The sequence below is a fragment of the Bactrocera tryoni genome, chromosome 1, assembly GCF_016617805.1.
Source record: "Bactrocera tryoni isolate S06 chromosome 1, CSIRO_BtryS06_freeze2, whole genome shotgun sequence".
Lineage (NCBI taxonomy): Eukaryota > Metazoa > Arthropoda > Insecta > Diptera > Tephritidae > Bactrocera > Bactrocera tryoni.
Genome location: NC_052499.1, coordinates 874451 through 889382, shown reverse-complemented (window position 1 = coordinate 889382; position 14932 = coordinate 874451). Strand labels below are relative to the sequence as shown.

General features: G+C 37.4%; 3 protein-coding genes across 3 annotated transcripts; 1 reads left to right on the top strand and 2 right to left on the bottom strand.

Annotated features, from left to right (window-relative positions):
* Positions 1-2473: 2473 nt before the first annotated feature.
* On the top strand, positions 2474-4230 carry LOC120782796 (opsin Rh6). The gene is made up of 3 exons (XM_040115272.1): positions 2474-3449; positions 3576-3856; positions 3943-4230. The coding sequence occupies exons 1-3, from the start codon at positions 2724-2726 to the stop codon at positions 4061-4063; spliced, it is 1128 nt and encodes a 375-aa protein (XP_039971206.1). The 5' UTR covers positions 2474-2723; the 3' UTR covers positions 4064-4230.
* Positions 4231-5188: 958 nt separating this feature from the next.
* LOC120782798 lies at positions 5189-6512 on the bottom strand. The gene is made up of 3 exons (XM_040115275.1): positions 6347-6512; positions 5678-5864; positions 5189-5601 (listed from the first exon to the last, which is right to left on the bottom strand). The coding sequence occupies exons 1-3, from the start codon at positions 6393-6395 to the stop codon at positions 5346-5348; spliced, it is 492 nt and encodes a 163-aa protein (XP_039971209.1). The 5' UTR covers positions 6396-6512; the 3' UTR covers positions 5189-5345.
* A 1264-nt stretch (positions 6513-7776) lies between these two features.
* On the bottom strand, positions 7777-10241 carry LOC120782797 (larval cuticle protein A3A). Its single transcript, XM_040115274.1, has 3 exons — positions 10167-10241; positions 8836-9001; positions 7777-8747 (listed from the first exon to the last, which is right to left on the bottom strand). Exons 1-3 carry the CDS (start codon positions 10179-10181, stop codon positions 8257-8259), a joined length of 672 nt encoding a protein of 223 aa, XP_039971208.1. The 5' UTR covers positions 10182-10241; the 3' UTR covers positions 7777-8256.
* Positions 10242-14932: the final 4691 nt, after the last annotated feature.

Genomic DNA, 14932 nt, shown 5'->3' with positions numbered 1-14932 from the left:
CACGTTTTATTATACATAAGTATATATGTACATATGTATCTATATACATATGGTTCAAATTTAAAGGATATTAATGAAGTCGCTAATTGTTGTAAAAACTATAATGTGTGCAACAGTATTGGGGTCAAGGGGGATTACTTTGAGAGGACGATAACGATTTTGGAGAATAAATTGAGAATTTAGAAATTATGAGAAAAGTATTACTACTTTTGCTCATAATATTGGGTAGTCGAAAAAGTATTTTGGTATTTTGTCAAAAGATCTCGTTGCAGTCGTATATCTTCAGCGCTAGCAAATAGTATATATGTAGGTACGTATATACATACATACTATATGTATATACTTCAATTTTTAAGCATATTAATGAAGTTACTAATGTAAAAAACTTTATTGTCTGCAAGCTCTGACGTATTTCGTGCATTCGTTTTTACGGTTAATCAACTACATGTTCTTCGTCTTCAATGAATCAGCTGAACAAATAATTATAGTAAATATTATTTTCGCCAATAAAAATATCGTGTTTTGCTGCAAGAAAAGATGAAACTTGTCACCGTCCAAAAACTGAGTAACCTGTAATGTTTGCACTCGTACCCCTGCCCATCCCGCCAATGTCATTCGTTTTAATATTCGCGCACGTACAAGCGATATGTACTCCATAACGTGTTTTCATATCTTATCAGCGCTAATTTACTTAATTTGCAAACATTCTATCTGCATACAATATATTTTATCTTTATTTACATTTATACTGAGGCATAAGCGTTGACTGCCGTTGCTAACGCTTCATATTAGTATATGCAAACATGTACTTTAACATCTAGTTATGTACAAATGTATCTAGTTATGTGTAAAACATACATATACATACATACATAAGTGGAAACTGAAGTAAATGCGAAGAGAAACTGAAGAAATTTAAGTAGAATCTCGCACGGAATTATATTCATTATGTTTCAACATACCGTTAAATGCTGAATAATTCGCATCCACTGACGTACATCAAGCCTTCACACATGCAAAGACAAAAGCGTTGGCAAGCAGTCTTTGGGAACAGCATGTGTCTGGGAACACTTGACGCAATATTTCCGTTATATTCACACACTCCCTCGTTCGAATATTTATTTGAAGACCAGTAAGCTTGTGCGGTATGCTCAATGGAAAAGCTTTGAGAAGCTTTTGGTGTGAATTTTTATGGTAGGGTGACCAGATGTCTCTAGTTTCTCACAAAGAATATTAATTTCCATAAAAATGTATGTGAGAAAATATAAAATATAAATAATACATCTTAAAGTAATAACTACTAACTCTTATCGCCAAAAGTAACTCTAAAATCGTAACGAAATTCGGCACCAAATAATTTTCAGTAAAAAAGTTAGAAATTTCTAGACTTTTAAACGTTAAATTGACTTTAAGTTGCCACATTCATTTTGGATCGATCGATAAGATGTTCTATCCTCAAATGCCATAAGAACCCAATAAAGTTATTACAAGCAACCGACATGAACATTGACCTTGCGATTCGATACTATGAATACATTGAGTAAAAACAAGTAATAAGAGAAAAGTATATGTGACTGTCCTTTTTATCAAGACAGCAGCTGGATTATATCTGCAATTAAGACTATCTACAGAGTGAATAACTCCTTGATAAGTTGCATTGAAATTTGAAGCTCCTTTCGCTATATTTAAGATTGACAGTTACCTATTACGTCATGTATAAAACTCACTGTTCTTTTATAGGCTATAAAATGGAGTCGTAAAAGACTAATTTGAAGTGGGTGAGTGTAACTGGTATTTACAATTTCAGTTGTACCCTTACAGAGGGCTCAGGACGTTTTCTGAAAAACATTTTGAAACAAAAATATGTTTACGGTGGAGATTGAATTCACGACGAGGTTAATGAACTTAAAACCTTTCACCCATAAGGCAAGACGCCCTAAAAATATCAGGAAGGAAGTGAACTTTACAAAAAATCAAACCAAAACAAATTATGTACCACTCCCGTATAAACTATCACAAATACATGCACAGACACGAGTTAATTTATTTATTTTAAATAGAATAGCGATTAATCCAACAGTTTTATTTACTTTTAACAATTCACTTTCCACATTTGATTCATGTGAAAAGCAATTGCCTTAATCCAATTTCACAAATTTCTTGCAATCGCTGTAAGTTGCTTTTCTTAAGTGTAAGAACACTAATTTTGCTAGTAACAACATTTCATACTACCATAGTTTCAACGAACTTGACCTTCTCAACCGCACGACGACAAGAACTTAGTGCCACGGCGTATAAGAAACCACTTCCTTGCATGCACATGTTTGTGTGTGTGTGCGCATTAATCCGACTTTTGAACTGCGCATTGGCAATCGATCGCCGAAAATTGAACGACACTAATTGGATCAACGCAACGACTTTAGGCGCTCAATAGTCATGTCAGTCACAGTTATAAAAGCCTTAGACCGCCGAGGAGCGTACACATAGCAGTGCGACAAGTATAAGTGCGAAGGCGTTCGCTCATTGCCAACGGTCAACCTAGTCGTTGCTACGGAGCTATGGGAGCACCAAAATAGATTCTATAAAATTATTTCTTCAAAACTAACTTCTTCGAACGTCGTCCAACCAATCATCCAATATAGTTTTTCGCTTTTGTGTGTGTGGAATCTACCAAGAGAGTGTCTAAGCTAAGCCAAAACACACAAACTCTTCCTGGAAAAACAATGGATTACACGAAGGCTCTGAGCCTGCCACAGCCGGCTGGCTTTCAGTATCTACGCGATGGGCGCAACATTAGTCTGGCCGATAGTGTTCCTGCAGACATTTACCACATGGTCGATCCCTACTGGTATAAATGGCAACCGATGGAGCAGATTTGGTTCCAGATCATTGGCTTTATCATCACCGTTCTGGGTGTAATGTCGCTGTCGGGCAATTTCATTGTCATGTATATATTCACCTCGACACGTTCACTACGTACACCATCAAATATTTTTGTGGTTAATTTAGCCTTTTCCGATTTTATGATGATGTTCACTATGTTTCCACCAGTGGTGTTGAATGGTTTCTACGGTACTTGGATTATGGGACCATTCCTTTGCGAATTATACGGTTTGGCCGGTTCGCTTTTTGGTTGTGTGTCCATTTGGTCAATGACGTTGATTGCATATGATCGCTACTGCGTGATCGTGAAGGGTCTGTCTCGCAAACCACTCACCACGACCGTGGCTGTTGTACGCTTAATTTTTGTATGGTGCATTTGCGGCACCTGGGCCATACTGCCGATGGTCGGCTGGAATCGTTATGTACCTGAGGGTAATATGACCGCATGCGGTACAGACTACTTTGCTAAAGACTGGTTTAATCGTTCGTACATCATTGTGTACTCATTATGGGTATATGCTACGCCATTGACGACCATTATCTTTTCATATTACCACATCATGAAAGTAAGTAGACTTTTCTTCTCATCTTTTTTACAATACATCATAATCAAAAGCAAGTTAACATTGTCTCTTATTTCGTATTCAATTTCTTACATACAAAATTATTCTTACTTTTCATTCTAACTAAAGGCTGTCTGGGCTCACGAGAAAGCTATGCGTGATCAAGCTAAAAAAATGAATGTCGCCTCATTGCGTAATAGCGAAGCAGATAAAGGCAAATCGATTGAAATTAAATTGGCTAAAGTGGCATTGGTGACAATATCGCTGTGGTTCCTCGCCTGGACCCCATATACGATAATCAACTATGCGGGTATTTTCGGTTCGATGAATCTTTCACCGCTGAGCACAATTTGTGGTTCGGTATTTGCGAAAGCAAATTCAGTATGCAATCCAATAGTCTATGGTCTCAGGTAAATTGCGCCTTTGTTCCAAAATAAAATGATATTCCACCATTTCTCCTTTAACTAATACTTATGTAAATATCCCTATCCCTTAGTCACCCTAAATATCGACAAGTATTGCGCGAGAAAATCCCTTGTCTCGCCTGCGGCAAAGACGACATGGCCTCCGAAGTACGCACGCAAGCGACGGCGGAAATCAGCGAGTCGGCGGCATAAGAATGTGGCCCAGATATGGAACCGAAAGTACAATAATCATAAAAACAACAACTCTGATGCTTGGCTATACGTGCTCCTACGGTGGGTCAATATTTAATTAAACAACTTGAATGACGATACTTAAGGGGCGTATTATAAAACGTCAATCTGCAACGAGACATAAGAAAAATGAAAAAAAAAAAACAAAAAAATCGAAAAACGACAAGCAACGGTTTAGCAGAAGAGAGTTGTGAAGAAGTGAAGTACCAAATGAAAGAAAGGTGAAGTTTTTTATGGTATAAGTTTAGACATTGTATAGTTCATGTCCACGACCACTTCTCTTTATCTGCTAAAAAGTACTCAAGTAATTCCTCTCTCTCACTTCAATATTTTCTTTATTCTAACAATAATTTTAGGAATCTCTGATTTTTCCCTAATTTTCGGATTATCAGTCTAGCTTATTATATTTATCAAAATATTTAAAGGAACTGCAACTTAAAAACCATAAAAAAATACGAAAATAAATAAAACAATGCAATTGATACAAAATCAGAAAACGAAAGAGTTTGTCTTAATGGTCAAAATGGTGAATAAACTTTGTGGAGATTTAAGCCTCCGGCAGTATTTAACTACGATAACGCCAATATAAGTAACATACACAATTATGTGTAGAAATAGATTTTGAATAGGGCATGAAATATGAATACAGAATAATCACAGCCAAATCTATCTATTTCCTTGCTACAAAGCAACCTCGATAATGAATATTAGGTAAAAGAGAAGAGTCAGTAAAGGGCAAGGAAACACCAGGTTGGTGCTGATGATAAATGACTCTGAAGAGTGTGTAATACAAAGCTACCAACTTATCGCATACATTCTTGCTAGATAAAACGTTTGGACAACTTGACTGCTAATGCTCAGAAAATAATTGTCCCTCTGATTTCCAATGTCTCTGTACAAGGCAAATGGCCATTCGATTGAAACGGGAACGGATCCCGGTTCCCTAGACTAGCTAGTGGTATTTAAGGCAGCCTTTTACTTTTTATTTAGTAAATTTGCGTTTTTGTAGCTGTTCCTCACTAGGTAAACAAATTACTTTTTTCTTGTCTTGCGAAATACAACTGAAATGAAATAAGCACATAAAACATCACTTAAATCAAGCTTTTTAGAAAGCAATTGCTATTTATTCCTTATAAAAACAACATTTCAAGCAGCAGATATTTTTGAGCTGGTCCTTTCAGACCAGCCAGAAATGAGAGTTTCAGAGTCTCAAAATGTAACATCGTCCATACTGGAAACCACTTTACTCAACTCTGTGTGGAAAAGTTGTGCCTCCGCCCATTCGTCTTCTGCTGCCAGTGGAATCATAAGTCTTCTCGTCTGAATCCAAGCCTGCGCCATCAGCATTCTTAACTCTTCCACCGCTGTTGTTATGTTCATCCAAGGTGTACATTGCGGCGCGACCTTGTAGAAGTATAAAGTCGATGAGACGCTTATTACTGAACGATTTCATGGCGTTGGGGTCGTTTCGCTTACGCAAATAATTGAAACAACAGGTGCTAAAAGATGTGAATTATTTTTCAACTCCTAAATTTTTTAATTACATACGAATATACCGATACTCCTGTTACTTACCGAAAATTCTTCGTGCCACAAGCATTCGTGCACTCGTTGCCGCACGAATCACAGGTCATCGAACGCTTGCTTTCGAAAAGCGCATTTGGTTCCAGATCATAGAACGGATCCTCCATCGGCATATTGAAGTATTTAGAATACATGGCGCATGTCGTCATTGGTTTGTGCAAATTGAAAATGAGAATGCCTGTATGATATGTAATTCATAAGCAATTTAATTAGCAATATTATAATTGTATGAGATATACACACATATAGTATAGAGGTGACCTAAATTAATCCGGTTTCATATATAATATTACGGAGAATTATAATTCGTGACCATCAATCAAAGGTGAATTTTACATTTTTAATAAAAACCAACATATACTCGTAGGTATCCCCAAGGCTGGTGATTTTGATTGATATCAACTAAAGAAGCAATTTCTTACTACTTATTTTGCGTTAGTCCAAGTCGTTTGTCCGTATTTCATATTGCAATTCAAGAATTTGTTACTGATGCTGAACTCTCTCTCACCAACTCCGGAACCTTCCTCCCTTTGTAGTTGAGCTGATAAATTTGTGTTTTTCTTAACACATTTTTTCATTAGCAAATTAGTGAGGCGACTCGGCATGGAAATATTACATACTATTTTCATGAATTTTATAAACACTCACAGTATTACTTACACAATAATATTATAAAAGAGTGTAATTTATAATTCATTTCCACTCTCATCTATTGTCAAGTGCACTCATAGAAACACTGGTTAAAAGTGTTCCGAACAAGATTTCAAACAAAAGTATTCAATCCTTAAATCACAGCACCTTCTTAGTGAATATTACTGCCGTAATACTGGCGATGACTGAAAGGACGCTGACCAAAACTCACCTACTTATATATCCTGAAACTGGTCAGCAGCTGGCCAACAGATGCATGTACAACAGATGTATGTAAATATGTTTTAAGGATAAATAAAAAATAGCATAACATCCTCAATAAAGGGAAAGAAGGAAAACTTGACAGTTTCCAATTCAAAAGCCCAGCGATGCGTACAATTTGTGTATTTCATTAAACCAAAGACACTGTTAACTCGTTGCAAATTTCAAACTACAAAATTGACCTGCATTGAATACATAATCGCTGTACAATATTGTACCTAGAATAATACCCGGCAATGTGACAGAAGACATGCATGCCATTTATGCAACCAGCGGCCGAGCGAGTGTGTGGCTGTGTGTCTCTATAAAAGTGTCTTTTTGCCCTGGATATCCGTCTCAGAAGTGGAAAATCTGTTAGCTGCATAATAAGTTGAATTTAAAGAGCCTTATTAGAGCGGGTGAAAACAGAGAACCCTAGTGCGAAACAGAAAACGGCGAGCACTTTCGTTAAGTGATCAAATATAGTTTGCACAGATTTCAAAATTATGTACTAATTTGAATAAAATCTTTAAAACTACCATATGGACAAAAACTTAATATACTCTAAAAGTATTTGGTATTCTAAAAGTTTATAATTTGTTGTTGTTGTTGTAGTGGCAGAAAAAATTCTTAAAGTAATTTGGAGGGATGCTGCCGGTTTGACAATTATCGGGTCCGTTCCAATTACCTACTATTATTGACCTGACTGTCACGAGAACGAAGAAGGTCATAAGGCTTACTCTTTTCTTAAAATGTGGTTAGACTCAATTCAACATTTTAAAAATGTATATATTCCCTTATGTCTTTTATTATATAAATAATATGGAAGGTTTGTTTAAGGTCGCTATTATTGGTGTGTCGTCCTCGAAACAACTATGTTGAATAATTAAATAATATATTTCACTAAAATAAACGGTTTTCTTCAAAACGATGCGAAGTCCTCAGCCCACCTGTTAGATCTAACCAAGAATCTGGTTTTGATAAATAAAATATTCGCACTGAAGCCCTTTCTGCAATAAAACACAGTTATTATCCTTCCTATACATATAAATATGTATATGTTGTACCTGTAATATTTATTTGTATGTATGTATGTAAATATGTTTGAAAAACAAGTTTGTAAAAAATTAGAATCTAATGCTTAGAAAACAACAACACACACGTTACGAATTTAATTCTAATTATGTAATCATACTGCTAACATTGTAATTGAAAATACACAAGAGAGCAATATTAAGAGAGTGAGAGAGTAATGTATAAAGTAAATGTAAGTACGCCTTTCCTTCTATACTCAGGGTAATAGTATGTATATTTATAGGTATATAATTACTTTACTGAATGAACCGTTATTCACGTTTATATCTCTATTATATATGATATGTGTATATGATTATTTAAAATACTTTAAGTGTGCCAGAATAAAAACTAAGTTAATAAAATGAATAGCAATCAAAAGCAATAAAACCGATGCGCAAAAATACAAATATTTATAACCCATACGTCATATATGTTGGGATATGTGAGTAATTATGTAAATGATTATGCAAATATATTATAAAAAGATATAGGAGGTAGCTGATAGATGCAAGCAGGAAAATATGTCGATAAATGTAATATTCAAAGAGCAAGTCATAGTAATAGAGCTATAATCCGAAGTAGTCGCCTTGAGCTCGTCAATCTTAGTGTGGATAATAGTGGCCGTGATGTGGATCAGCGGCGAGTGGATAACTGGCGTAAGCACTACTGTGTGCCAATGCTGGATAGGCTGCAGCGTAGTGGGGTCCAGCAGGCGCGGCAGGCACTGGAGCGGGTACGGGTACCGGGAGTGGTGCGGGGCCATGCGCTAGTGGAGCCAGTGCTAAGGGATATGAAAGTGCCGGTGCCTTGACAGGTACTGCCGGGCCAATTGGTGCCGGTGCAATGGGTGCGGTCTTATATGCAATAGGTTCTTTGCGAACTACAGCATTGAAACCGTTATGCGGATCAGCGGTGTAATCAACTGTACGTTTCGTGCCATCCGGATCAACTACAGAATAGCTGCCCTTGACAACGTCGCCATGACGAGTTTCATGTTGGCTCTTCAAATCGCCAGTGTAACCATCTTGAATGTCATAGCCGAAAGAATATTTCGGTGCAGGGTCATATGGCTCGGGAGCAGCCGGTTTCGGGGCTAAGGAGAAGTAAATAATCAAGGAAAATGTGAATAATCAAATTCTGTCAAATATATGACTTCCAAAACAAAAAAAAATTTTACTTACCCGGGGCTACATATGGCACAGGAACTGCAGCTCCTCCATGTGGACCAGCGTAGGTGGCATAGTGCAACGGTCGCGGACCATCAAGACCATGGGGTCCGTAATGACCTGCATATGGACCAATAACTCCGCATTCGGATAATGCAAATACAGTTGTCATAAAGAGTATCTAAAAATAATTTCATGACTTAAATTCTTAATTGTAAAAGGGGCTAAGTTGAGCACGAAAATTGTTGGGACATGGTCATTGTATGTTTTCTCTTCTATTATGTATTATTGACAATAACAGTATTCTCCTCTCGCTGGAAAAACGTTGACATAAATAACAAAACCCATTCTTGTGTTTTTGGACATAGAAATTATAATACAAATAATATAGAAAATAGAAGGACGGAAAACTGGTATTTTCTAACGAAGCTCCTTTTCTTTTCGGCAGTTTGTTTTAACAATCAGACTGCTGCATATGAGGATCGGATCCTCCTCAGAAGTTTTGGCTAAGTGCCCTTTTTGGATTGATGACTGCTGAAAATGAGACTCAAGTTATCAGGAAGCTTCAAAAGATTATGATGAAAATTTTTTAGTTCCGTCCTGAGCTTAAACAGGACTCAGGTGTCGCACCTGGAATATTCGATACTTTATTCGACAAGCTCTATGACCGCTTATTAACGGACTCGGTCTCACCACACCTGTTTCTGTGTTGTTATGCTGTTTTAAATCCAAGAGACAAAAATACCCTTTCAGCTGATATTTCGATTAAACAGTAAATTAGAGCGAAAAAGTGTCATTAATGATATCGGAAGTATGCGAGTATACGAGATTTAGGGAGTAAGGGATCGCATCTCTATTAATATTTTACTATAGATTTGAGTAATGGACCAGGCTGAAATTAGCTTTTGTTTCAATTTAAATCGAAGACATATGAGCGTAGTATAGGCAATACGTAGCAAAAGCGCCGTCTGTTGTATTGCTTAATACTCTTCCCGAGATTATGAAGAGATGCTGCCGTTCTGAAAGACCGCTTTTATATAATATATACCTGACACACAAGCCCTGTTATATTAATTAATTGTTTGGAATCGCTATTTGTATAATGTTTCACACTTTGAAATCGTCAAGTAGAAATACATTTCAACACAAAGGATTAAGGATTGTGTTATGGTTTTTAATGAGTCCTTGAGCTTTAATGGATGACTGTTCTGGAACACATAAAGGTATCCTTATAAAATTATTAAGAGAGCACATGAAAAGTCAAGACAACACACATGATCACATTGGGCTTCTTTTTAGAACAGTAATTTCACTATTGAATAAACAAATTTTTAAATTATTCACACCTTTAACATCAACATCCTGCTACCACTTTTTTCTGGAGTTCTTATATGCGAGTCCTTTCCAAAGTCGTTGGTAAAACGCGCTCAAGACGCGCTAAACAAATTAGATACTTTATATTCCAGGACGAGGGAGTTTGCATACACAACAGTTGTATCGATTATTTCCAAACTATGCTTGATCAATTACATATGGCCAACCGAATCGAACGACAGTTAGTGGTGAGCCCGAACAACCGAAGCGGCAAGCGGATGCGGCGCTTGAAATTCAATAACTGTGAAGCGAGGCAAATAGTTCTTGACTTTTATATTGCAAGTACCGCTGCTCACATTAAAGATTTCTGGGTGCGGGTGCAGTGGCAGTGGCGGTGGCGGTGGCCGAGGAGCGACAGATATCAGTGCGCGCACAGTATAAGCATAACCAACAAAAGCGACAACACGATTGTTTGCAAAAAAGCAGTTATAGCAACAATAGCATTGACAATGGCAACAACACTAACAACGTGTTTAGTAGTGTGTTGTGCGGCATCCAACTTCTTCGACTTGGGACGGTTCAAGCGGCTCGCCACGATTGCTGCCAGCAAGCAAAGATTCAACCGGCAGATCAGTGGGGACTATTTTCGCACACAAAAATAATGTGTATAATTGTGTGTATGTAATGCATACAAATGTACCTGTATTGAATACAGCAATAAAGTTGGGTTAGCCAGCAGCAAAGTTAAATTGTCCAATACTAACAATGCGCTAATTTAATGCGGCAGCTTTTGGAAAAGTGGAAAATAATTGGAAGAGCGCAGTCAAAACCACAGCAAGTTGAATCTAAATATATATGGTAAATATATACATATTTTTTGCTCGTTTGTGAGGTGCGGCTAAGGGACCCAAACATTGAAGACGTCAAAATAAAAAGCAAAAGCACCGAAGTATACACTTGGGGAGCTGGAAAATCCCACAATCGATTTAGGCAAATTTTGCGCATGCATCATGTCTCACTAACAACAACAACATCGTCAGCAATGGCAACAACACTGGTGACGTAAAGCGAATCAGCAAAAGCCATGTAAGCCTCACACCACGACCTGCTTTGGGGCGCGATGTCAGTTGATTAGTGGCAACGCTCCGCCGCATCTGGCGCGGCAAAGCGAATCGCCAGACACGGTAAATTTGCTAGCGCCTGCGCAACCCACCCACACCTTAGCACTTAAAGCGTCAGCGCACAAGTAATTCGGCCATCTGACGGCGTGTTGAGCCCATATCTCGTTTTTTTCATGTTTTTATTACGCTCTGAGGGTGTCTGTAGCTTTTCATTCATTTTTATGCGCCGACGGATTTTATATTTTTTAGTTTTTGCAGAGGTTACTCTTCCGTGAACTTAGTTAAAGGGTTCCCAGCTTTTGCCACCATGTCCGATTACGGGATGTCATTTCGCATCTGCCGACGTTTGCCTAGCCCTTCTGCCGTTGTCTTGTGGGTGCTGTTTCGTGCAAATTTAACTTTGGAATTGTTATTTTTCCATATTGCCAGTTGAGAACATTCAATGAACAACTTTGTGGATTATCCAAAACTCTTCAGCTTAATAAGTATTGAAAGTATTCATTTAATGTGGCATTTATATAATATTGGCAAAGTGGCAAAACGACAACTTGGGTTAAATAAGCGCTCCGTGGCAAATATTACAATAAGACAGTTGTTCTTCACAATTTTGTGATTCAAAATATACTTTATTATTCAGTATAATCTCCCTGGACATTAATACACTTGTTCCAACGATCCTTCAATATGTGGATCCCATCCCTGAAGTGAGAATCCGGAAGTTCTAAGTTGTGCGAGTAATTACTGAGATATGCGACTTTAACTAAATATGGAAGGTGTCAATTTTCCAATTGTTCTACCTATTCATATCATTACTATATTCTTTTGTTCCAAGTTTAAGATTTGTGGTACGCTCTTTCTCCTCCATAAGACCAACCTATTCACGGGCGAGCAATCGCAACAACTGAGTGAGTAAAATTCTTAGGCAAAAATTGCAAAATGCAGGACTCGAAAAGCTTTTCATTGATTTAAGTGTTTTGATGTGTTTCAGAGACAAATATGGCTTATAGTACACTCCATGGAGTATAACCATCAAATGCAACGCATCGAAAGAAAAGCTTAGCTAAATTATAAAATCAGCTTTTTAATAACAGAAATATATGTACATATGTATACGTCTATATTCTAAAATCCTCTGGGAGTGATATGACCATATAGATTTTATTTTCCATTCATAATTAAACCAAAATACCTGTCGAAACCCATTCTTCATGTGTACATACTTGTATATGCGTGCATAGTTTTGTGGCGAAAGACACATGCTAACTCGCAAAAGAATGGCTGTTTTCTGCAAAGGTTCCAGTTACAGCAACATCAGTTCGTCGGCGGTATATGCCACATAAATTCCAAACGAAATTTATTGCTTTTTATAGCCGAAAAGCGATGTCACAAGTGGCAGCATTTCAGTTAAAGCGTAATTCAATGCTCACACGAAAGAAAGAAAAACAGAATTGACGCGACAACAACAACAACCACATAACCCATAGCAAAGATTCAGTGAGCAACATATAAGAAAGAAAAAGCATTTCAAGAACATGCTAAAACAATAAAAGCAATGTAAATACAACGATAATACAGCAATAAAATAAAGTTATACTGAGCCATTTACCTGCACACATACACATATGTACATATATTTTCAAATGTTGCATAGATGCTTAACATGCAAATAAATTGGCTCCACAACAAGATCACAACAATGTGAAATTGCAAAAAGACGCTACAACAATAAATACTTATTACACTTGTGCATGCATGCTGTGCAGCGGTATTAAAGTACTTGAACATCAGTGGCTCATAGCTGCGGCATCTAAAGAGTGAGGAAACATGAGGCAACATTTTTTGTTATGGTTAATGGCTTTGGTTGTGGTGACGTTTCGCTGCTGGCATATTGTACCAATAACATCCATCACGGAGGCGCTACAAGTAACGGTTAATGCGGATGGCTGCGAGTATCGTTTGAAGAAGATACAAGTACACTGCTATTCGGTTAAAGATCGGCTAGATACGTATGTATGTATAAACACACTTTGTGACGGTGTGACTGTGTATGTTTGTCTATTATCACAATAACGGCAATAATCAAGGCACTGAGCTTCATTTATTTAAAAGCAATTGGCTAAAATGGCAGTGCAGTGCAAAAAGGTCAAAATGAATTTGAAATCAGAACTCGCGATACGACTGGCTGCAGAGCCGAATGGAACTGAACTGCGCTGCGCAATGCATTGCGTTGGCACTTTGAACTGATCCACGAACGCCGCGGCAATGCAGCGGCGCTTGCACCTTCTCGAGCTCCACGGCGGATCAGTAACACTCCTCAAAAGCTGACAAGCACAAGTGCCGGCTGAGAAAAGCGCAAGCATCATAGACGAAGCAGAAGAGCAAAAAGCCAATCAAAAACCTGTTGTAGCCGGCACTGGCATTGTCGGATGCCAACGTTGAGCTCGCAGGCAATGACTGCCGCAGCTCACATGGCTCGTAGTGGGCGCTTCTTTTAAAGGCCAACTTGGCTAAGCTCGCACTCAGAGAATACCCAAGTGTGCAGCATACCTGTACCGCCGTCGTCTACATATGTGTACCGGTATGTTCGTTTGTGTGGTGTTCGTTATCTCAAATACACGTGAGTTTCTGTTAACAGTCAGTTCTACGGCACATTAGTGCCTTCATTTGGTTTGAAGGTATTACCTAATGCCTTACCGACTCATCGCATCATTTTACCATGCAAATTATTTATTTTCGGTTTTTTTATGCATTGTCTCGATCTCTGTGCAGCTTCACTTTTCGGCTGTTTAATTTATTAGCAGTGATTTCTTTGGGAAATTTATATAAAATCTTTTGCTTTAAATTGTCGGAGATGTTCATGGGTAAGATTGCCATAGTTTTTAAATTTCTGACGTATTAATGCTTTTACTTCGTTTATTGACGATGCTAGTTATTTCGTGAGTCGCTTATATCTACCATATATGTATTCCAAATTTTCAAAAACTTCATACAGCCAAGCTAAGAGATTATTAAATACAATACAATACGCTGAAATCTGAAGCGCTTAGAGCACTTAAATTGGGTCTATTCTTTATAATGGATTTAACAAGCTGATATGATATAGTATTATTAATTTTAAGTTAGTATGAAATAAAGGAACTTAATAAAATAGTACTCACAATTGTCAAAAATTGTCTCTTAATAAAGTTAAAAGGTTTAAGTTATAGTTAAAAACTTTAAATTTGAAAATGCTTGACTTCTATGAATTAAATAATTTACTTACAACTAGGAAAGGTTTGTATGGAGAAATAATAAAACCATGCAGCGGAACTATTATGTCGGAAAAAATTGTATGCAGATTATATTATGACACGGTAAAGTACGAATTCTCTGAGTTATGCACATCATTTGTTGTTGTTTAATTGTAAGTTGTAAATACTTATTTTATTCGTGAAGACTTTCAAATCATAACGCAAGGTATATGGCTAAATATACATATATGTATGTGTATTCTACAGGCGGCAACACTACTCACAGAAGTTATGTTCGTTGATCACTAGACACTGCAAGAGGTGGGTAATGAATGCTATACATGAGTATTACCAGCAAATAATCGCCATTAGCTTCATTCTCATGTGTCCGTTGTGAATTTCGTACTTTTGTGGCCAGTCCAGCCAATCACGGCGACAAATGTAGGC